This window comes from Numida meleagris, chromosome 5, assembly GCF_002078875.1.
Source record: "Numida meleagris isolate 19003 breed g44 Domestic line chromosome 5, NumMel1.0, whole genome shotgun sequence".
Lineage (NCBI taxonomy): Eukaryota > Metazoa > Chordata > Aves > Galliformes > Numididae > Numida > Numida meleagris.
This window is the reverse complement of record NC_034413.1, coordinates 26,675,411-26,699,076: the sequence shown is the minus strand read 5'-3', so window position 1 is coordinate 26,699,076 and position 23,666 is coordinate 26,675,411. Positions and strand designations below refer to the sequence as shown.

The 23,666-nt window shown below is 39.4% G+C and overlaps 3 protein-coding genes across 21 annotated transcripts in view; 2 read left to right on the top strand and 1 right to left on the bottom strand.

The window, feature by feature from the left end:
- Positions 1–7,337, top strand: part of LDB3 (LIM domain binding 3) — a 125,467-nt gene extending 118,130 nt beyond the window's left edge. For all 6 annotated transcript variants that reach the window (XM_021399650.1, XM_021399651.1, XM_021399653.1 and 3 more), the window contains 2 exons: positions 945–1,060; positions 2,725–7,337. In XM_021399650.1, coding sequence (XP_021255325.1) covers positions 945–1,060; positions 2,725–2,814 — 206 coding nt within the window. In that variant the 3' untranslated portion in view covers positions 2,815–7,337. The remainder of the gene's footprint in view (positions 1–944; positions 1,061–2,724) is intronic.
- LOC110400062 (translation initiation factor IF-2-like) lies at positions 1,427–17,749 on the bottom strand. Of its 11 annotated transcripts, none has more exons than XR_002439579.1 (4): positions 17,260–17,661; positions 16,367–16,550; positions 10,434–10,505; positions 1,427–1,477 (listed from the first exon to the last, which is right to left on the bottom strand). XR_002439579.1 is itself a non-coding variant. In XM_021399663.1 (3 exons), the coding sequence occupies exons 1-2, from the start codon at positions 17,693–17,695 to the stop codon at positions 10,468–10,470; spliced, it is 474 nt and encodes a 157-aa protein (XP_021255338.1). In that variant the 5' UTR covers positions 17,696–17,723; the 3' UTR covers positions 7,228–7,301; positions 10,434–10,467. The 11 variants fall into 11 exon arrangements, 2 of the variants coding, with proteins under 2 accessions (XP_021255338.1, XP_021255336.1); XR_002439578.1 differs by having other exon boundaries at positions 16,420–16,550; XR_002439586.1 differs by lacking the exon at positions 17,260–17,661 and adding an exon at positions 16,789–16,865 and having other exon boundaries at positions 16,420–16,550.
- BMPR1A (bone morphogenetic protein receptor type 1A) overlaps positions 16,936–23,666 on the top strand; it is an 83,649-nt gene continuing 76,918 nt past the window's right edge. The window contains exon 1 of one of the 4 annotated variants that reach the window (XM_021399658.1): positions 16,936–17,085. The gene's annotated coding sequence lies outside the window, so the exon portion shown is untranslated. Of the gene's footprint in view, positions 17,086–17,745; positions 17,875–23,666 lie in introns of those variants that run through there. The other 3 variants (XM_021399656.1, XM_021399657.1, XM_021399659.1) reach the window with 3 other exon arrangements.

Genomic DNA, 23,666 nt, shown 5'->3' with positions numbered 1-23,666 from the left:
TGACAGCACTTCTATACAATATGTGTGGATTGCTGCCCATATTCTCTCTACAAAGTTGTTTGATACTTCAATGTCAACCTAAAACTGATCAATATGTGAAAAGATAGCTCTGTTCAGATGTGCAACACATGGTACTGCAGATTTTGTTTTCTGTGTGCTGCTTCTTGCCAACTAAGAAAGGAAAAAGTCAGGATTTCCAAAAATACAGACGAGGCAATGTGGTTCAATAAATGGAATGGCCTGACAGGGTCAGGAAACAGGCAAAGGTTAAACTGGTATTCCCTCTGTAAGCCCATCCTTGTCCTGTGAATGTGCTTCTAGCTTAGTTTTCTCTGGAGATGCCTTCCTTATGGTTGCAAAAATCAGATTTTCATATCCTAGTACTTCTTAGTGAAGAATGAAAATCCTACAGCATGACTGACTTGGTACCCTTTAGAATTGCAGTTTTTGCCATAGCCTCTAATTACTTTCATTAATTCCATGTATCTTTTAGGTTTCTGCTAGTCATTTTCAAGTTAATTGCAAGTTGGAATTGATATTCAAAATAGAGATGTATTATGCAGCAACTACAGGGTTTCTATGTTCTTTCTTAAAGCAGAAGAAGCACAGTATTTCAACATTAAATAAAACTACTCATGGAAACCTAAAACTATGCTTCTACACATAACTTTGAATTTGATGAGTTTTTTAGTGCATATTCTCTGTTTGCGATGACAAGTTGTGGTACTGTACAGCCATAGGGTGTTGCACTGAATTTGTATTTAAATAATGAAAAAAAAAAAAGCAGGTCTAAAATTTTATTATGGGAGGGTTTTAATGAATATAGTAAGAAAATCTGACCAAAAATAATCCAAAAAGTTATCCTCTGAAAACTTTCTGTTTCTTTTGGGTGTAATGTGATTATGTTAAGAGTTTGTTCTAAGTTTGCTTTTTTATTATTTTAGATTATATTGCTTTGTTCAGCACAAAATGCCATGGCTGTGATTTTCCTGTTGAAGCTGGAGATAAATTCATTGAAGCCCTTGGACATACTTGGCATGATACCTGCTTCATTTGTGCTGTAGGTTCTATACCAAATACTATCTCATTTCTTTATGCTTTCATCATACATTGTTAAGTAGCACCAGAAGACCTGGAAGCAGAAATAACTAACATATGTCTTAGGATGCAGCGGGATTGAATTTCATTTCTTACTTGCAGATGAAGGAGGATGAGAGTCATTTCTGTTCTCCTCTGTAAACTTCTATTAGAATTAATAAATTTGACCATCACAAGTGAATGCTTTTTAATAAATCATACAGTTTTTGAGAGTCTGTATGTACAGTTATATATAGCACTATTTGCTATTATTCTAATATTTACCAGATAAATCAGGATTTAAAATAAATTAATACCACGGAAGAGTATAGGCATAATCTTACTTACATGCAGTCTGCATTTCCATTCAGCATTCCTATTGAAACTTGCAAAAAGGAATCTGTTTAGAGAGAATGAATAGTAATTAATGTAGAAGTTGGTCACATTTGTCAGTTGTAGAGTTGCCATATTCCTACACTGCACACCAAGTAGTTAAATCTGTATGATAAGCAGTACTTTTCATATGGTTCTAATACAGCTGTGCTGCTCCCCAACCTATTATTCCTAAGGTAATAATAGAACCTCTAATTAGCTAAAAAATAATATGTTGGCCACACCAGAAGTGACACTTTCTAACATTTGTTGAACTTTAAATTCAGGTTGAAGAGTACAAAGTATAGAAATGTTTATAAATATCTTAGGCTAAACTGGCTACTGGTCTTTCAAGAGTATGTGGAAGTGAGTATCACAAAGGTGTTTTTCAATGCAAACTGAAATATCTTTGAAATTCTAACACAGAAAGCAATACCAAGACTGCCATTTTCCTTCACAAACCAACAGCTATTTGTAACTTATAAAAGACACTTTCTCTGAATACTTCCTGTTCTTGTTTTCACTTTTTCACTTAGCTGCATCCTTATATATTTACTTTATTAGCAACCCAATTTTGTGCAGAGGTGACATCTTTTTTGTTAATGCATTTCTCAAAGCTGTTTTTGTAGAAGCTAATTTCACCTTTTTTTTCAGTGAGTTAAAAGTCAAATGCAAGACCTTTTCTGATGTGCTTATCCTCATATCCATTCATATAGTTTTCCTTCCCCATGTAGTAGCACATCACTGATGTTATCACTCACTGGTCTTAAGCCTGCCATAAGCAGGGACAACGTTTATTAGATTCTAATGCACTGACTTCCTTAAGTGTTTTTAGTTAACTCTGACCTCACATGTTGTGCTGTGCTGCCCAGTGTGGATATCAGCACAATTCCAGGACAGATAATGCTGATCTAAATCTAGGCTGCCCTGCCCTCAGCTGTGCATTTTCACATGCTTTGCTATGTCAGTGCTGGCATTTATGCAGCCAGGCAGTGAACTTCATTCATTGAAGAATAATCTCAATTTCAGTGATACCAGCTGTCTGATTGAGTCCTTCCTTGATCATAAAACACCCAAGTAATGAGGGGAATGAGTATCTGATGGTGCCACAGAAGGAGATACGCTTGGGACCATGCTGATGTAAAATCATGCATTACAAGGATCGGAATCTAGGTCTTCAAGTCTGAGCCAGCTGTTTGTGTTTGAGCGTGCCACTATCCAAACCAAGACCTAACCTCTTTCTCCTCCTCTCTCTCTCTTTCTCTCCAATTCTAGGTATGCCATGTGAATTTGGAAGGTCAACCATTCTACTCCAAGAAGGATAAGCCACTGTGCAAGAAGCACGCCCATGCCATCAATGTTTAAAAAAAGAGCTGGAAGTCAGTAATGCTGGGGAAACCAGATGACTAAATGGGCAGTTATAAAGTTGATAACCATGGCTAGCATTTGTCTTGGTAAAAGCTATAAAGTTGATATTTCTAAAGTTTCATTTTAACCTCGTTTCTTATAAGCAGAACATACTTTTGCATGGTTCATACAAAATGAACAATCAACACCAAATTAAATACTCCATTTATAAACAGATTATTAGTGAAGCAGTTTGGAGAAATATTGATTAAAACCTGTAATTTAAAATGTAATATATAAAAATACAGTTTAAAATGAACTACCCACAGCAGTTTTACTGCTTAGACCACACACTAGTGTTTAAAAATAACAGGAAGTCCTGTTATTGTAATTGTAATAACTCATTGTCTTGTAATAGCTCATTTTCTTTCATAAAAAGAATGAGTAAGTGCTATATGAACAATAATCTGTAGAACTAAAGGGCACATCTTTCAAAGGAAATTAAATAGGTTAGGGTTTCCTCTATGAAAAGCGTGTGCTATTCCTTTATGTTGTGGTGCTACCTCATAGCATCAAATATTTTAGATTCTTTCCAAATAAGAAGTTTGCCTTGAATACATACGTAGCTGGGAAGCGTAGGAGACAATGAGTAACTTAGTTTGAGAATGAAGTGGAAATGGAATTAACTCCTTCCACACCCCAGTAAGATTGAGGAAAGCATGTTGGGTCAGCCTTGCTAGTGCACTTGGCTTATACATAAGCAGTAGTAGATACCTCACTTTCAAATCTTAATGGAAAAGACTAACTGGCTTTGTCCAGCTTGCTCTTAAATTGAATGGAATCAGTCTGTCTGGAAAGGAACTATGGCTATTAATTCAAAACCCGTTTGCCTTTCCTCTTGTGGAAAAAAAATACTGAACATTTCTTTGGTTTATAATGTCCATTGATATAAGTGGGAGGTAGGAACCCATGTCTGGATCTTTAACACTGATTAACAATGACGACACACTTCTATCTAGTACAACTAGAAAGTGGGAGATAGCTTGCAAAAGTTGCCTAATCTATCCCACATACACAGAAATAAGGCATCTTTATTTCTTCTGTAGAATGTAATCAATCAATGTTTAATCAGTGTAAATGAATGTTGATAAAAATTCATTGGGCAGCATAACACCACAGACAGATGCTTTTTATTGTTTTCATTAGTTTAAATATAACACATTCTAAATTGTAGCATTTGCCATTGTAAGACAGTAGGCCCTGGCACTTAACCCTAGTCCTATTTTTAAATATTTTATTAAAAACTTCGAAGTTGCTCAAACATTTATAAAACTGTTTTTTTGTTGTTTGGTTGGTTTGAATTTTGAAAGCAATACTTGTAGTACTAGCAATGATTTTGAATTCCTAATTTTAAATACCTATTTGTATAGGAGGCAGCAGTTCTGTTGAAGAGAAAATGGAGTTAAAATGGAAAGCCTAATCACTATTCAAGTTTTATTAATTTGCTTAAATGAAAATTATGATTGTGTATTGACAGCTTGCAGTACTGACAGTTTCTAAGTAGTATTTCTGAGGGTGAGAATGAGTTCTGTGGGCCACATTCTGGTGCTATCTGCACGCTACTGTACCTTGTGTTTTGAGTAACCAGGAATGACTTGGCATTGTCTCTTTTCCCTCCTATAGGTAATGCCAATTCTAAGAAAATAGGTGTGTCTTTTTAGTGATGAAAAACTATCTGAAGCTTTGGGGAGAACTGAGGGGAGGAGGAAATAAAAGAAATGGTGGGTTATAATATGTGAGTTAAATTAGCCGCAGGCAGTCCACATCTTGGAAGAAAATAACAACCTAAACTGCCTGTGGCAGTTCTGACATGTATGACCTGTGTTTATTCAGCAGGTATCTTAGTTCTCACTGATCTTAGCAGTGATCTGATCTGAGTGCTTACAGGGTCAGATTTTGAATGCATTAATTATTCTATAATGCTACTAAATTATATGCAAAGCCTTTTTTTTTTTTTCTATAGGAAACAAATTTTCTGTTTTCAGTCAGTGCTGGGCTGATGTAAATCTGGTTGCATTAACTACAAAATCCAGGTATTTGGCTCATAATATTCTCCAGAAGAATAAACTATAATCACTGAAGTTAAATATTCTTTTTACTCACATTTGACTTCATCAAATACCTTTTTATAACAGTGAGACAATTCTATATTTCCTTTTAATTTTTGAATGCATTGAAGATGCTCCTTGGGCAGATTTCTGTGTTATCCACTGACTGGGACTAGTCTCTTACTGTCAACATCAAACTCTTATAACAGAGAGTCTGACTCCTCAGCAGGACACAAAATGCTAGAGCATGTGATGTCTCAGGAGAATGTCATGATCAAATCTATGTATGTATGTGTCTCTCTCTCCCTCGCCACCCCCTCTATCCCTATAAGCTCCCTCTTTGCTGGCACTGTGAAGGATACAGCATTTTAGGAGATGGTCAAAGATGAACAGCTGCAGCTTATGCAGGGGTGTATAGTCTGTGCAGAGAACATGGTAGGCAGCCAGGCTGGGGCTGCTTCTTTCTTCTCTGTGTTCACAAGGGAGCCCAGGATTTCCAGATGAAGTGGCTCAGGACTTCCCATTAGGAGCTCAGGTGCACAAGTATGGGATGTGATGCATCAGGGGTCTCGGTGTGGGCAGGGGAAGAGAGGTTTGGATCAAAGAGGGCAGAGCACCTGCAGCAACCAGAATGTGGGGGGCTTGAAGGCCTCTGGTAATTGTGTGGAAAGGTGAAGCATTGCGGAGGCAGGGGAAGCTGGGGCTGGAAGAAGGGGAAGAGCTAGATAAGGCCAGTTGCACTAAGTTGATATATTAGATACTTGGGTTGAGGCAGAGGGGGAAGAGGAGAATAGCCAGGATGACTTGCTATGGTCAAGGAAAGGGCCTGGAGCAAGACATTAGGGTACAAAGAGTTCACAATAGTCCCAAGATATAGTATGAATGTATACAGAAGGAGTGAACAAGGAAAATCCAAGATCCTATCCTGCAGAAGTCAGCACTGCAGAAGGTGAATGCAACATATGTTAGGTATAGCTTAGCTAGTTTGTGGAATGGCAACTGTGAAAATGCAGCAGCAGAGACTTCAGTGGGAGCTGTACTAACTTGTCAGGGTCCTGAAAATTTCCTTGGACAGCTAACCTGCACTGTAACACATGCCCTGACTCCAGCTGGTGTCTGAGCAAGTGAGATTAAAACTAGTTTACATATCAGTTTATGAGGTACAGTGATATCTCTGAGTGAAGAACAGAGATACCCTGAGGATTATCATATAATAAATTTCCTGTTTTGACTTGTGCTGCTTCATAATATGGTCCAAAAATAGGGAATCCACTTACCTGCCCTTACATAATTTTTGCACATATGCGAACCAGAAATTTGTGAATAGTAATGTAGAATTTTAACTTTCACAGGGATAGAATCCCACATAACTGCCGATACTCTTCTGCCATATGTCACCTTTGTGATATGAAGGAAAAGATGCATAGTTATATAATTCAGAACAGGGCCCTTCAACTATCACTGAACATAAATGCTATACAAAAATAGTGTTTGCAAGATGAATAATGTGCACTTGTTTATGTTTTATGTTTTGTAAGAGATGCCTGGGATAAGTCATAAGTTCCTCTAAATATTTATATTAATTAACATGGGGCTTTACATAATAAAACAAAGATCCTGTACCTCTGAATGACCAAATAAGAATACTGATATTTTATCTAATAAGGTGTTCAGCATCCTTTCAGTCAAAGGCTTCAAAAATGATCTTAGTGCTTTTTCTCTTCTTCTGCTCTTTTTGCATAAGAGAGTAAAGATTACCAAAGAAGGCTTTGCTTTTATTATCTGAAAAGAAAACCACTGATCTGACTTATTTTTTCTAAGTTAATTTGTAATGTGCTGGATTCAGATATTGCAATTTTAAACAAGGAAAAATATTTTACTTTGGTCCTTCAGTGGTCAGTACTTCGGGTGAAATGTTCTCTTAAAGACATTCATATTTATGTTTAATAATGTGAACATCCACAGCACTGAACACAATAATTAGTGTCTAATGCTGGGCATGCTAATGTTTATTTGTAATACTTGTCTCCAGGTAGCAGATATTAATTTTTTTAGTATTTACAAACATCAGAATTTGAAACTGAGTGATTTCTTGTCTGCAGTGATCATAGAAGTCTAGGTTTTATAATGCATTTACATGTTGACTTGATGCCACAAGTGCCCTTGCTTTTAAATACATATTTTTCTGAAGTTCTTAGTTTGGATCAGAATGCAGCATGGTTTGTGAGGTGTGAGTAACTGTACCTTGCATGCATTACCTGTGCCAACATGGATAAAACAGTCTAGTAATACAATGAATGTACAAATACATTTAAAGCTTTATGATTTGGACATATTTGTTAATATGACGTGTGAACAGCTGGCAGCATACACAAGCTTGTATTCTCTACTTCAAACCTGAAAATAAAATTAAAAGCATTGGTTTCAACCTTATTGTGTATCAGACTTGAATTTTTTATTAACTAAATTCTGCTGTTTTAAACAAACATTAGTATGCTTAAAAGTTGTAGTGTACCAACAGTACATGTTGTAACTTAGCAAGACTTGTATACTCAGAGACCTTATTGTGTCAACAAATGCTGTATATAGCAAGTTTACAAAGAATGGGTAAATTCTGTCTTGGGTTACATGGATGAATCTGAGAACAAAGTTTGACTGCGTAAGTTCAGGTGGATGTTCTTCCATTTCTTAGCAGAAGTGACTTTAAATAATATACAAAGTGTTTTAAATGTTCTCATTGAGCTCTAGTGCCAAAAAAAATACTTCCAAATGAAAGGATATCTTCATATAGCGGCATGACTTATTAAAACAGCCATTTTGTGCATTCCTACTTCACACCCCTCAGGCACGCAGTGTTTTTAAATATACAACTAATTATATTAAATGTAATTAAAAATTTAGATAATAAATGGACAAACTTGGCTTTAGATGGCATTACAAAGTACAGTATGAAGAATTACAAATTTGTGAACTTTGATTTTAGTTTACAGCCCTAATTTGTTTACAGTGTGCATAAGGAAAAACACAATTCAGAAGAATGAACAGAATGTATGCAGTTTGCTGTCAATTTTGAATTGCTCTTGTTCCAGATTGCCTGCGCTGACCTTTAAACTTTGCACTAGACAGTTGTACCATGATCCCTGGAGAGTTTCGCTGTACAAAGGGGAAGCACTAGACATGTAACACTCTGGCAGTTAATAGGGTGCAAAAAGTGAACAGAGCAAAGTTCATTAGAGAAAGACACGGTGCAAAACAGCTTGACAAGTGTTGCATTAAGAGACTCTTAATAGAACAAAGATTATGATTTGCTCTGAAGAAGATTTTGATTTCAAGACTATAGGCTTTGGCATTGGTTTTTCCCCTAATTGTGAATCTCAAATTCTGCCCGTTTCTGTTGATTAAGAAAGAAAGGAATGTGTGAATAAGATTGCCAAAACCATTATTGAATACACAAAGAAATGCTTTGTTCTCTCGGCCAAGTCACAGAGTTATGGATGAGATTCAGATTGTATCCAAGCTCAGATTTTGTGCTGTATGCATATAAAATGTGACTTAGCTGTTAAAAATACATTTTCTTCTCTCTTAGGAAGACTTTATCGAAAGATAACAGTAACAAATGTGTATTGAATTAATAAGCACTGTCGGGCTGATTTGCAAGATTTTTTTTGTGTAATAAGAATAACCTGATTTTTTTTTCATTAAAAAATAGCCTTTTGAACAAAACTTGATTTTCCTTTAAAAGTTTACACATTTGAGCTGTGAAAAAATAATATGCATAAAATGGAATTTATAAAATATTTTATAACAGAAGATTTATTATCTTATTACTTCAGAATTCATATTACTTTCCTTAATGACAAAGACATTAAGGAGATTCTTCTGCTTCTGCTTAGTTTTACTATGTGCAGTGTTAATGAAAAAGAGCTGAGGTCTTTTTGCGTTTGTGATTTTTTCAGCTGAATAAAGTCCTTTCCATATTTGTGGAATGAACGCAGGTTGCTACCAGAAAGCTAGGAAGCTTGCTGTTCTTTTCGAATGTTTTATTCTTACAGTGCATTATAGCAGACATTCTAGATTTTTAGGAAGCTAAATAAGTGTCTATATTCATAATCTCAGAGACTCTCATTTAAGAAAAAATAATTATTTGCAGGATTTATTAATTTTAAGATATAATAATACAAAGACTGCAAAGATAACGTTGGGACCAAGGTTTAGCTTGGTTTAAAGAAACCTTAATCACGATGAATGCAACCCTGCATAAATGCATGCATGGAACACGTGCATGGATTCAAACAGGAGACTAGCCACAATTGAGGCTCTGATTCCCTTTAACTGGATGCATTTTATACCCACGGTGTTTCAGCCTATAATTCTTGGAATCATATAGTCCATTTACAATAGGTAGCATAATAAGCATTAAACCGAGCGTACTCAGAGTCTTCATTTCTGTTATCAGGTATTTGTGATTTACAAGAGCGCTTCTCTAGATTTGTCATAGTATGGAAGATGTGGGAACACAAAGAAGGGCACATTTTCAAAAATTGGGCTTCATATAAAAAAAACCCAACACTTCAGACAATAAAGCTTTATTTGTGCATTATAAGCAAAGACCAAATATATTCTTTCCCAATCAAATGCTGTCCTGTGGTACTTAATGCCACTGGTAAGCCTACGTCTTTCATAATTCATTTTCTTCCTGGAAATTCCTCCCTGTGCTGATTCTGAGGACGTTATAGATTTGCCTATGCTTTCTGCACATGTGGAAGCACAAACTGAGTTACTGTTACACATACTTATAAGCTGTGTAATAATGTGGGGTAGGAAGCAAGATAATGTGCTGTGAAGCTAGCGTAAGTGTACTCAGTCTACTGCATCCTGGAAATAACAGATTTACTGAGATTTATCGTGAATACACAATGTATGTGGTACTAATACTAATACACTAAAGTTTCTGTTCTACTGGATGTATGCTAAACAATGTCTATGCTACACTACACATACTTCTGGGCAAAAAGTCCTTGTGAGAAATGTGGTGGCCCTTGTCAGAGAGGTTCAAGTTCTAGCTATCACATCAAATATAGCATACTTGAATTTAACTCTTCTGGAATAATGACAGCACAGTTAGCCTATGAGACTGTATTCCCAGTGCCAGCTGCTGCAGCAAAATAAGCAGAACAGAGCTGTATTTAATACAGATGGCAGAAAATCACAATCCATATAGTGCACACCAGTATCTGGAATGGAAGCTTTTCTGAGTTGCCATTCTTCTGTTACTCTATTGTGACCCCACTAGATGAATTCAAATTTGCAAAGATTTCAGATCATTTGGCAGAATGTACTTGTGCTCATGTTGAAGGACTCCACTTGTCACTTAGCTTTTTGTTACACATCTTATGGATTTGAAAGGGTTTGGTGTTGGTAATTACACTTATGCACACAACATGGAGATTAGGATTAGGAGGAGAATCCTGAAAGATTAAATTCTTCAAAGCAAATACAAAACACATTATCCACCTTTTCTAGACTTACCTGGCTGTTGGCTGATGGAGTCTTCATTAATTTGCTAAACAGTCACAGAAGCTGTTGTCTGTTCAGAAGCTCCTTAAAAAGAAAGGGCCATTGTTATTAAAGAGAGGATATTGAAGTCTGGGGGCAGTATATATTCTCAGGGTCCAGATTGGCACTGTTTAGTCCAATTGCAAACAGTGTTGTGCTCCTACTCAGTTTTCAACATAAAAACAAAGAATACGTAACAACGAAGCGCTGGGACGTTACTAATCCTCCCTAACTTTGGGTAAGACTCCTCATCCCCCTTCCAGCTTAGGGAACTGTACTAGTCCAAAAAGATATAAATAACATTGCTGTATGCCAGCTTCAGAGAATCTAGCCACAAACACCTAAGCTAAGAAGATTTCACTCAACCTGCTAAAGAACAGCGGCAAAGTCTTCTGCTTTCCTCCGATCTAATATCTTTAAAGAAAAAATAATAGAACAATCCTTGAGCCAAATATTTATTTTAGACTTTTCAGTATTAAGTTTGACTACTTAAGAGTGAACAATTGTTATCAAATATGGCATGTGAAAACAGTAAAATGAGATACAAAAGTAGGAGTGTGAAAACACAGAGAGAAAGTACCATTAGCATTATAATTAACCACAAAATTTACCCTTCCTTTATTCATCACAGGAAAATTTATTGTAACTTTATTAATGGTGAAAGGTTCAGTCATAGTCCTTCGTAAGGAAATAGGAGCAGTGTATCAGGATATCCTTCTTCCGCCCCAGAGTACCAATACTTTCAATTTTATATACAACGGAAGTAATTAATTGTAACACAAAGAAGCACAGCTGTGTTTCCTGATGGTCACACATGCAATAGCTGCTATTGTTTAGCATTTTGAATATGTACACTGAGAACTGTTCAACTGATTTGAACATTTTATACTCTGGGTAGCATGTTTTGAATTTATAATAGCATTTTAATATGCTACTATCTTAGATCCGATCCTGCATCCCTAATCAGGTAATTTTTTGCTGATGTCAGTGAGAGTTTAAACTGAATTACGTATAGCTGCCAAATCCAGAGATTTGCAGACAAAGGCCATTTCTCATTGGAAGCAAAGGAAGTTATAGATTATTTGTCAGGATTTGCTTTCAGTTGCATGTGTTTTTTTTGAACTTATTCAAGTTCCAGTACATATGCAATTATCTTTAAGACAGAGGGAGAAAAGATTTCTTACTATGCCCTTAACTTCATTACACATTTTCGGACATGTGGGTTGACTGCTGTGACTGAAATACAAGTGTATCCTTTTCTTTTAGATTTAGTAGACCTATATTACATTGTTCGCACCAGAGGATGAAAAAAGAGGTGAGTATTTTGCCACATTTCTTATTTAACAGCAATGCATTCATGGTTAAAGATATGTTTACACTGAGAAAAAAATAGGATTTGATTAATTAAAATTATTCGGTTCATTTGTTTTGTATAGGATTCAGATCTATTTTGTTCTAACAACCTTGGAAGAACACAGCATCTTCCATCTTGTAAATGTCCCTCTTTATAAATCTTGACATTGCCCACCAGAGCTGCCAGCAACAAAGCTGCCTGAATCCATTCCTCTTGAGGATAAAGCTATTATACATATTGACAGATTTTTTTCTCTGTATTATGAAGAGTTCTCTTTGTTTAACAGCAGACTGGAAAACATTTCCTATTTCAGCATTCAGTTTCTGTTGCTGAAAAGAACAGTCAGTTGTCAAGAAGTGAATTATTTGTTAAAAAGGTTGGACAGGATGAAGCCTCCACATCAAGGAGGAGAAAAGTTAATACAGTGTGTTTTGGGATCTAAGGATTACCCAAGCTTGTAAAAGGAACTAATAAATCTCATTTATAATAAAATGTGGAGGAACAGAAATACATGTTAGTGTATTACAAACATTCTCAGAGTGAAGTTGATAATTAAAACTTGGCACTGCAGAATGATAGTTAATTCAAACTATCTATTTTAAATCAGCACTAGAGTGTAACCCTAAATACTTAATCTTGTTAGAGCAAATGAGGACTTCATAGATTTTATTCGCATGCATCTAGTCTCCAGCAAACTGATGTGAACAAAGTACCCAGGTGAAGCTCCTGCTGAGCCTACAAATACTCTTTTTCCATGAGACTTTTTATGTTCTTGCTACCCAACATTGGCTTTAATATAAATGTTTATATTTGAAACATTTCTTGCATTTATAAGGAAAGTTGTCTCAGGGTTTATTATAGTCTGGTGAAAAGAATGGAATACGCTTTTTGTAGAAAGGAGTCCTTTAAAAATAGAAATATATAAAGCTCAACAAGGCATAGAAAGAAAAAAAAAACAAATAAACAACAAAGAAAAGGCAAGTAGAAAAGGCAATAAGAAATTTGATTCTTGACAGGCAAAATGTCTCCTAAAGCACTTGTAAAGTCAGGCAAAGCTCTCCCATTCCTACACCCCTTGGCAAGATATAGTTGTGGTCCCTACTACACAGCTTATTTAGGAATCTGTTCAGCTCCTGCAGTAGCTGCCTAAGTCACATCACAGGTATATATAGCTCTTATATCCTCCTTCCTCACTGTTCACTAGCATGAGGCTAAAGAACCTGGACTGCAGAAACCAAGAAATAACACCAGAACACACCAAGTGCTTCAGCTGCGGGAACAGTTTCCTGTTTCCTCCCGTCCATGTTCTGCACACTGAGCTGCTGTTCTTTGGAGTCTCTCCACAGCACTCCGCAGTCCTGCACTGCACTCAGTTCCACATCACACTTTTTGGACTGAAGGTTGGCTGAGCCTTGCAATTCTGAAAAATACTTCTGCCTTTTTACTATCAGTGCTTCACTAATAGATTTAGAAAAAGAAGGAAAAAAACCACCTTCTCTTACAGATTAGATTCTACCCTATTTAAGTAATTAAGATTACATTTAAAACACTTAATAAGATCCATATCATTTCTAACTAACAGACAGTTCCAATGAATTCATAATAAAAAAAATGTGTTTTCAAGTAAAATAATTCCAAAAAAAAAGACAAAATCAAACTAATGTAAATAAAGTGAATGGAATGTGTCCCGTCTAAAGGGTAATATTCTTTTAATATGTAGCATGGAATATTAACTTTGGTAACAGTAACAGTGAAGCGCTCATCTAATTGCAAACAGTTTTCAAAAACCTACTGGGATCACAGATTTTATACATATGAATTTCAGAGACTGAAGGGAAGGAGAATCTACAGAGATTAAGTCCTATCAGATGGATGACCGTCTACCTACAGATACCTCTTTGTTCTTAAAGTTCTTTTTTATGTTTAGGATTTGCGGTTCCCAAGTGATTCCAAGAACTAGTAAGAAATTCCTGGACAGGAAATGACAAAAGAAAGCAGCTGCAAGACTACCCAATTCATGATTCAATATATTTTTTAATACAGCTCTCTTCATCATGACAGCCAGTATTGAACTGCTCTTTCTGTATTTCATGCTAGGCTTCCACAACCCATCTTAGTCAAGTGCAGAATTAACGTTAAGTTTATTTTCAAATTTTCAGACTATAGTGTCTTTGAGTGTTGCTCTATTAACAGGAAAATAAATACCTGATGTTAGTAAAACCTGACATGTCCAAGCTTTTGCAGATTGCTAAATCTTGACCAGGTGAGATGTCTGTTACTGATAACTAGCTTGCTGGAACCCTGTGTCTTTCTGAATGCCTATCACCTAAAATGTTCATCTTTGATTTAAACAGGTATCGCTACCTTTTCTGCAACGTAAGCAAAGCAAGTCAAAACAAAATGGGTTTGATTCTTTCTGACTAACTTCCACAGTTACTTTCGCTAAGGGAAATACAACTGGGTTCCTAAAGCAGCACGTACAGAAAATGTTTCCATCACCCTACTGCATATCTCACACATTAGCACTGGTCAACAAACTCCTTCTCACGTACAGACTGCTGTATCAATGTAAACAATTAATTTCAGTCTAATCATACAGTTTTCATACTTCTGGTGTTAATCCATATAACTCAAAAAAAGTTTATACTTTCTGAAATAGAAACCATACTGTACGTACTGCATGTTTTGAAAAATACAGTAATTTCCATGTGATGTTTCATCAGACATCCAGCACAATACTGTGATGCAACTACCTTTCAAGGTTGTTATGATTCATCATTTTAGATCAAGATTAAGCTGTCTTCTGCAGGCCTAATATTATTAAAATGTAGTTTATTTTTACTGAATTTACTTTGTGATTAAGACTAGTATTTACATGGCCTGATGCTCCTTATTTATGCTATGAATAGGCCTACTGGCAGGGTGGTGCAAACCAAATCCTCAGCAACACAATTTCTGATGTGACCTGAGATATCTTCAGTGCCTGAGTGCTTTAAAAAGTAGCAGCTGAGACAGCAATTTCTGTGATTTGCAAATTTACTTATGAGAAATTGGATGAAAACGATCTATTTCATATGCAGGCTCAAAAACAAATTTCAAGGCTAGTGGCTTTTGCTGAATTCAGGCATAATAGATTTAAATCACTACCCAACATCTGAAAAGTGCAGGACTGTATTACCGCACAGACTATTATTGAAAGAGATGCTAGCTCTAACAGCTTTGGTTCTGCTTGGGAGCACACACATGCATGTTGCATTCTTCTTCCATATTGAGTGTCTATTCTGTTGCTATAATCTGATAGTAGACAGAGCGGAGGAACAGCAGACTCATATTTTCCTTTGAAATTATAAACATAAGCACACCAGTTCTGTATTGCTTGGCATGAGCGCTGTGATTTTGTCTTTCTTGGCTCTCTTTGTCTTGGACACTTACATTATTTTCTGGCTCATCGGAAAAATCTTTCTACAAGTCTAGTAATGCAAGTCCTGCATTTTTTAATGCCTTTCTCTGTAGTATCTGGCCACCTACACTTACTAGGTGTGCCTTTAATTGCCTGTGTTTTAAAGGAGTCTGCAAAGCTGATTGGTTTGAATGTACTTCCTCTTTTGTTTTACTATATGGGATAGAATGCAAGCTAAGCAGTTCCCTAACAGTCTGCATGTACAATACATGTGAACAACATTGCAGAGCCAGTGTGCTCATCTTATACACAAAGGAGACAACACAAACCCTATATGACACTAGCAGACAAAAATGGAGCTGGTCTGCGGAAAGGTCAGCACGATGTGCAAAGCAGGTCTTCCCACATCATACATGCATGTGGCTAAGTGAGATTGCTTCCCAATTGGTTACTCTCTAAAAACAGCTCATCTGGGCAGGCAGATGGCCTAAAGGGTGTCTTGGTCAATAGCAAAGGGAAAGCGAGCAGGTCTGTGTTATCCATACGATCTCAGTTTCCCCCTATGGTTGGCCCTGTGTACAAAGTTCTTCACACAGAAGAACTGTGTAATGGGACCGTGTCAACATTAGAGTCGCTGCCACTCTGTTGAATGAAAGATTCGGCACATGCGGGCTACTCATCCCATGGCACAGTGTCACTAAAGCTCCTTCAGCATTACTGTTGGGAAACATCACTTGAAGACAGACAGACAAATTGTTACTTTGCTAATTTGTCCTAATGACGAGGATCTTGGAAATGCAATGCAAATCATAGCCTTTAGCAACCTTATCAGCGAACAGAGAAGGTCGTTGCAGAAGTTACAATGAATTCCAATCTAACTAACCAGCTTTGTTTACTTAGAGAAACAGGAAATGGAAAAAAGCAAATGAACAATTCTGTTCATTGTAATGGCACTCTTATCTCTCATAAGGCGCTGGGACGTCAACGTTTTCGGAACTATTTTTCCACAGAGCTAAAGGAGCAGTGTGAGGCCTTCGTTTTTCCATGGGCAGCTGCCAGTGTCACCTGCCTGCCCTGTCAATTCAATCAAACAAAGTAGCCGTGAGAACCCAACCCCACCCCTCCCACCCAGTGCACCCAGCCATGCTGCACCTCACACCTCCGCCCCGCCCCCGCCGCATCTCGGCCGCGCTGTGCTCTCGCACCTCTCTGGCGCCTCCTACAGGCGCTCCCGCGCCAATTTCGCTGGGAAAATTCTCGACGGCCCTCTCGGCAGCGGCGCGCGGAGCCTCAGGCGGTGGCTAGCTGCGGCCTGCGCTACCGCCCGGGAGGGAAGCTACAAGGGACGAAAAGCGGCCAACGTTTTCCCCGGGTGTCCCGCCAGCCCTCCCACCCACGGCACGTGTTGATGATAGGGCGGAGGAAGCGGGAGGGCGCCGGGGGCTCTGAGGGGCGGCCTCGCACCAACGGCCGCCTCGCGCCTCGCGCCCAGCGTCTCTCAACGGCCGCCGCGCGAGGCCGCTTGACGGCGGCCGTTGGCGCTGCCTCTGCGGCGCGCGCGTCCCCGCTCTCACCCGCCCTCCGCCGTGCGCGCGGCCGGGCTCGGCGGGTGCCGTGATTGGAATCCGGCTCCGGCCCGCCCCGCCCGCCCGTTCCGCAGGGACGCGCCGGGCGTCGGGAGCGCCTGCCGGGGAGCGAGCCTGCGCCGAGCCGCCCCGCCCCGCCCTCCTCCTCCCGGCGCTCGGCCGCCTTCGCTCCCGTCTCACAGGAGCCGTCGGCGTCCCGGGCGCGGCCTGCGTAACGCAGCGGGAGCGGCTCCCTCTTCCTTCGTCTTCTATCCCGCCGCAGAGGATGAGGAGCCCCCAGGAGCGGTGAGTGCGGGGCCGGGAGGGCCGTGAGGAGCGCCGCGCGTCCGGGGCTATGCCGCGCCACGGTCCCGCGTTCCACTCCCTCTCAGCCGCGGGGCTCCGCGCACCGGGCCCTCGTCCCGCCCCCGGCCCGCTCTCCCTGTGGGGCGCGGGCTATGGCCGCCGCTCCGCGCCTACCCGCGGCTCTCCGGCCCGACCGCTTCCCCCGCTGAGCGCCCACCGCGGCTTGGGCCGATGCTCGGCGACCGTCGGCGGGCGAAGCGCGGGGGCGCCCGGGGCCGCCGGCTTCCTGCGTGGGCACGGGGCCGCCGGCGGGGCCGGGCAGGCCCGGCGCACGCCGCTCTGTCTGGCCGCCTTCGCCCTCCCCCTGCGTCTGCGCCCGCGGTGTTGTAATTCCAGGCGCGGTGCCGAGCCGGCGGCGGAGCGGGGCCTGCGAGCGGCTCCGGGAGGCTGCGGGGAGCGGGGGCCCGGCCCCGCTGCGGAGCTGGGAGCCCGTTGCTGCTGGGCGGTGCGGAGCCGGCCGCGGAGCTGTGGCTGAAGGCAGAGAGGCCTGGGCATCCCGCGGCACTGAGAGCGTTCGCTGTCCGGATCCGGTGAAATGCGGTGTTTTCATATCTGGTGACAAAATGTCCTGAAGAGGCTGAAAAACTTGAATGGCTTTTCATCAGCCTTTAATCTTCTGTACGACTAAGAGTGAATTCAGCAGCGAGGAGCGGTGGGAGGCCATAGTATGTCCGTGGAGCCGTCCTCTGGCCTGTTACGATGAAGGCTGTACAATGGTGAGCCGTTCAGGTGCGGACTGATTGCGTTTGTGACTTGTGCTTTGAGTTCTGTGAGGACAGGTAGCAATTTGGTGGATTCCATATCCAGTCGGCTTCTTGGTGCCTGCCTTCTGTGGGAGTGGAGGAGCTCCTTCTGTGATGGCCCCGGCTGGAACTGTTCCCTGACTCGCAGTAGCAGCTCGTCCTGGAATTAGGAGCTGCATGAGACCAATTGATATTCAGATACTTTATTCCAGCCCATAGTTAATTGCATCCCCACATTGTGGCATTTGTAGCAGCCTGAAAAAAAAATGCTCGAATACTTGTTGACAGTGTGTATCCTTTGTGTCTTTACTTTTGTTACTTTTGTTACTTTTGTTACTTTCTCATAGATCTTTCAACATAAGTGGTTTGGTGTGTCAGGGTTTGTGTGGTTTATATTTCTGTATGGATGCATGAATGCTCTGAGCGTGGAATTCTGTCGGAGATCTTAGTGCACAGCTGTGATCTTCAGCTGCCTGTCCTCTATTATGTCCCTTTGGCTACTCTGTTTGGGGACAACGAATTCACGAGGTCTGACTGGAATCTTTCTCTTTAAAATGAAAAAGATATTAGGGTTTGGAAGGTACATCTGGATGTTACTGGGTCCAGCCTCTGCTCAAAGCAGGGAAGTTGGTAAATGGCTAGCAAGAAGTAACACAGAACTTGGAATCCACCAATCAAATAGCATTCCTTAGTCAAAATGTAGAGTCCAGATTCTGATGTTTTCGACACAGTTCATTAAGATCATTGCAGTGAGAATTGTAAGCTTTGTTGAGAGAAACAAAAATACTCAATACAATAGTGTAGGTGGTGTATGTACTTTTTCTGGGTGCTAAAATTCAGGAATTGGGGATCTAGAGCATAGATAGTGCAACCAGTCATTAACCTTATTCTATATAGCAGTTGGCATACTTTTTGAACTACTCCAGGTTAGGGTTAATGAAATTTTGATCTCATCTGTGTTTGAATGTGGTGCTTTTCATATGTGCAGTAAGCAGTCTGCTAACTTCCTTTAGAAAGGACATGTGTTTCCCATAGATGAGCGTTACTGTGATATGAGATGTCACGAAGCACTGGATGGCAAGGAGAAAAGCATTTTGAAGAAACAATAAATAGCTTTGTCTACTTCCTGAAGTCCTGAAAAGCAAGCAGTAGGGGGATGGCTTGGGTTTTTATGTATTTATTTTTTCCCTTGGTTTAAAGGTAGGAATGACAGTAGCGTTGTATTTGTTCTCCAGAAAGCAATTGGGACATACTGTGACTATGCAATGGTATTTAAAAAAAAATAATAATAATTAAAAAAAAAAAAAACAAAAAAAACTAGGGAAGGACTTCCTAAATATTCACTAAGTTAAGCTTTATAGTGAGAGACCAGGGAAGGCTATATTCACAGCTTAAAAGAAAAAAAAAGGTGTTAAAAATAAGCGTTAAACAACACTGCATTAATGGAATATTTCTTAAGTTGTCCATCAGTCAGTGTAACTAAGAACTTCTACAGCTTCCCGGAGCAGAAAGGGGCCCACGTACGTAACAGATGTGTCATGAATATTTGAATAAGTCCCCTTCATTAAAGTGATCGAAGAATAGATATTGGTGTTTGCAGTAATTCTAAATTAGCCAAGCTTTCAAAAGCATCAAACTCACCTTCTCCCAAGTCCTTAAAAGCAAGAAGCCCATGGAAAAAAAACAACCACTTTTTCTCTTTTCTTTGTCATTGTGGATGGCGACTTCTGTCATGAGGACAGTATCTCCTTCCAGTAGCAGGTAAATGTCTGACATGTGGAGCTTCTGTAGCTTTGGTAAGTGGCTGGAAAGTGTGGGTGGGTAAACAGACAAGACAGCATAGGTAAGGGAATGTACTACAAATGTGAATATTTCTCCCTTGCTGATGTCAAGTGTCAGTTGAAGATTTTTCTGCCTGCGTAAGCTCCTGGTAGTTTTTGGTTCCTCATTTGAAGGGGGGGAGGGGGTGGGCAGAAAACAGCATGTCTTCAATGCCTGGGTTTTGCTTCCCATACCTTAATATTTTCTGTAAATAAATCACATAAGTATCGCAGTAATTTTAGGATACGTCACTTCAGAGCTGTGTATGTAAGCACTGATGGAGTGCTTAGAGCCTTATTTCACTCATTAATATTCCCAAAATGCATGTGGGGGTGAGGGGCAGTGTATGTGCTTGATTTTGATGGCAAGCTTGCTTCTAGCAGGCAGCTGATGATTTAGTGGCTTTTCTTTCTTGAACAAGAGCTGCAAAAATCTTCTGCAATTTCTCCACCAAACCCTTGCTGATTATTCCTAGTCATGGTGATGTCATGGAGATTCTGTGCTTTCTAAAACATTTAGTGCTTTAAAGGGAAAGCGAGGAATTTCTGTCTCCCTTTCTTGTAGTCACTTAAAAGTCACAGTGAAGTCTGTAGAGCGGTTGATTTTTCTCACAAACAAAGTTGTTTTATTTAGCCCCCCAAAAAGTTTAAACCAACAACAACAAAAAACCATGCAAAATTTATGCTGCTATATTGAATCCTTAAAATAATCTGTAGACTGTAATGCATGCTCCTTGAAATAGGACAGAAAGTTGAAGTAGTCACCTAATTTGTCTTTGTTGTAAAGAAAATGTAACTTTCGCTTTCTTAATATTCTTGTTATTCAGAATAGCTATTTTGTGAGGGATTCAGTCCAAGAACATACACTCAGTACTTTGCGCTCTAGGCGTGTGTTTTGTGCCTCCCTCAACAAAACAGAGCAATTTTTCTCCTAGTCTTTAATATCAAGAATTTCATTCTTCTTTAGGGAGGGTGGGTTTTAGGTTCCTTTTGTTTTCCTGTGAGTCTGTGTCTAGGCTGAGAGAGTAAGCTGCAGCCTCTGGCTGGTCTGACCACTGTGTGAGATGGAACACCCTTAACGCCATGTGGGAATTGCAGAAATGAGAGAATGTTGAAGTTGATTGTTGTCAGTTTATGACTGAAGTATTTTTCATCAGTGTTTTTGATATATCGTGAGGATTGAGATCTTCACTTGTGTTACAGCGGAGACGAGATGCATGCGTTTCTGGTTATGACAACTGTTGTCAGCTCTACATGGATGCTGTGGACAGCATGATCATTATCTTTCAGATTTATAATGCGGTAGATTTATTCTTTGCCGTTTTTCTAATGGATGTCTTGTAGTCATCTTTCTATTTCTTTTGAGTTCTGTGCGTTTCACTCAGCTTTACTGTTTCAGAATGAATGGGCAAGTAAAAATCAGAATAGATATTAAAGCAGTCAAGTGAATTCTAGTTCATGATTGTGCTAAAATGCACAGATTGTATACGCAAGAAGAGAAGCTGCAGTGAAGACTTAGTTAAAGTCCGGTGTGTTATTCCCTTAGAGTTTTTCTGATGACATGTATTGTTTTAGTGAAATTGACTGACTTGATGGAGTCCTTCCTGTAAGCTCACTGGTGGGATAACTTGCCTGTACTAAATTCACAGGTGTTTGTTTTCCTTCGGATGAAAACCAAGTGTTCTGAATAGCATGAAGGGTATGTAACTCATTTAAATACTTTAAAAGTTTTCAATGTGGCAAAATCTGTGAAGTAATAGCTCATAGAGTGTGATCCCTCTGGCTCCTCAAAATAGAGAAAAATATAGTAGTTTAAAACGTGTTTTTTTTTTTTTTTTTAGTATGTGATAGATGGGCTGTGCAATAAAAGAGAAGAAAAATTAGTTTTGCCACTTCAGCTCAGTGGTGCTGTAGCTTAATCTCTATCACATGTTGTAAAAGAATTACACGTTTTACAAAAATTTTGAGACTGCTTCAGTTTTCTCTTTGTTTCTTCATATGATTGCTTTGCGAGATGGCTTCAGTCAACTTCCTTAGCATAAAATGTGGAAGCATCTAGCGATTTTCTGTCTGTATTCCCTCGGTGCATCGTCCTACAGAGGAAAAAACGTATCAGCCTTGTCATGTTGTGGCTTATAAAGAGTACAAGGAGATTTAGCAGGGGTAAGACAGAAAGACATCAAAGAAAGTCTCTGAAATCATGTACTAGAATTCAGACCTTGTTTGTGGAAGCTACTTTTCATTGTTGCAGCTGTTGAAATTTTCTGAACTTGGTATTCTTGAAGTCTTGTGTCTTAACAATGTTAAATATTGATGACTTTTTCTCAAGTTGAGAGGGTGGAAAAAAAACATTCATGTGCATTTACACTTCATTTGTAAGCGCCCGATGCCAGACTATACTGGAAATCGGTGGGTAGATTCTGAGTTCTGTGGCCCGGAGTCATGCAGGACTTTGCTGCTACAGAGAATTAATATTCTGCTCATCAAAGATTTGATGCACATATCCGTGGATATAGAAGCGATGAAAAGGATAATGAAGGATGTAGCCTGGCTTGTAGTTCAGATGTCATTTTCTAGTCCATTTGTTCTTTTCCCTCTTTGTTCAGTTGAAAGTTCAGTCTGTAGCGCTGATGCGGAGACACAGATACTGTGTCCTATGGTGTTGTGCAGGAGTATAAAGGTGGTTTGGAAACAGAGCATAAACAAGTAACGTGGGTGGAATTGTTTAGCAGGAAAAATATTGACTGGAACTAGTATCCCCTACTCTTGCAAATGGAAGAGAGTAGAACAGTGTGAGAATAAGAGTGGCTTGTAATTGATGAAGTGGTTGGAAGCGCAAAGAAAAACAGAAAGATGTGCACAACATGTCCTCTGTTCCCTCTTGCTGCATATCTTCCTTGAAAGAGAAGTACAGCTCTTCCAGAATTCCATGGAGTAGGTTTCAGAAATTCTTTTGCGCCCTTTTCTGCCTTGGCCTAAGGAAAAGCAGTTCAGAACCAGCTGCTGACCTGGAAAGCTGAGAGTTAATTACAAGATGGGATAGGGATACTGCACAGGAAGGCTCTGCCTGCTAATTAGGTACAGCCATCCTCAGACTCAGCACCCAAGACATGGACTATCCTCAATTCAGATTAGTGAATGAATTTTAGCAATGATGAGAAATTTGATAGTGATACTGATCTTTATGTAGAAATGTCCCTGAAGGAAGGAATTAAAAACAAACAAAAACCTTCAAAGCAATTTGAATAAAAATAGTTTCTGATGTCTCTTCTCAGAGACAAACCAAGAAATTAACCTTGCAGAATAAAAAAAAATTGCTTTTTTGTTTTTATATGTTGACATTTCTCTGATTTTGTTATCTACATTTACTTGATCGCAACAGTTTAGTATATTTTATGAAAGTATCCTACAGAAAATTTTCTCTGGGAATGTTCTGAGGTGTATGCTGTTCATTAAGACTGAAGGTAATGCCCTTCCTCACCTAGGCAAATTGTTATTGTAAGCTTAAAAATAAAATAAATATTGTTAGGTTTTGAAACCACATCTATCACAATTGCTGAGCTGAATTTAGTGATCCTACTTGGGATAACTGTTGTTTAAAGTTTGGTCCGCACTATGAATTTTAAGAACAATTCCTGTTAATGCCCTAGTCTTCTACTTTGGTTAGCAGAATAAACTCTTTTTCAACTGTACTAACTTCATTTCCATTTTCTAATACTACTCACACATGAATTGATTCTTCACTGAGGTCATTGTAGTTGACAGCCACTGATAGCGGTTTACGCTAATCTTAATGTTTTGTAACACTATTTTGGTATATGGTGAGATACTTCTTTTTTAAACTTACAGTTACAGTTAATACAACTCTTTTCAGAAAGAATCAAGAATTTGAATGTCTTCCCCTGAAAAGTTAGGGCAGAGGGCTATGGTGAAGCGCCGGAACATTCCCATATAGCTG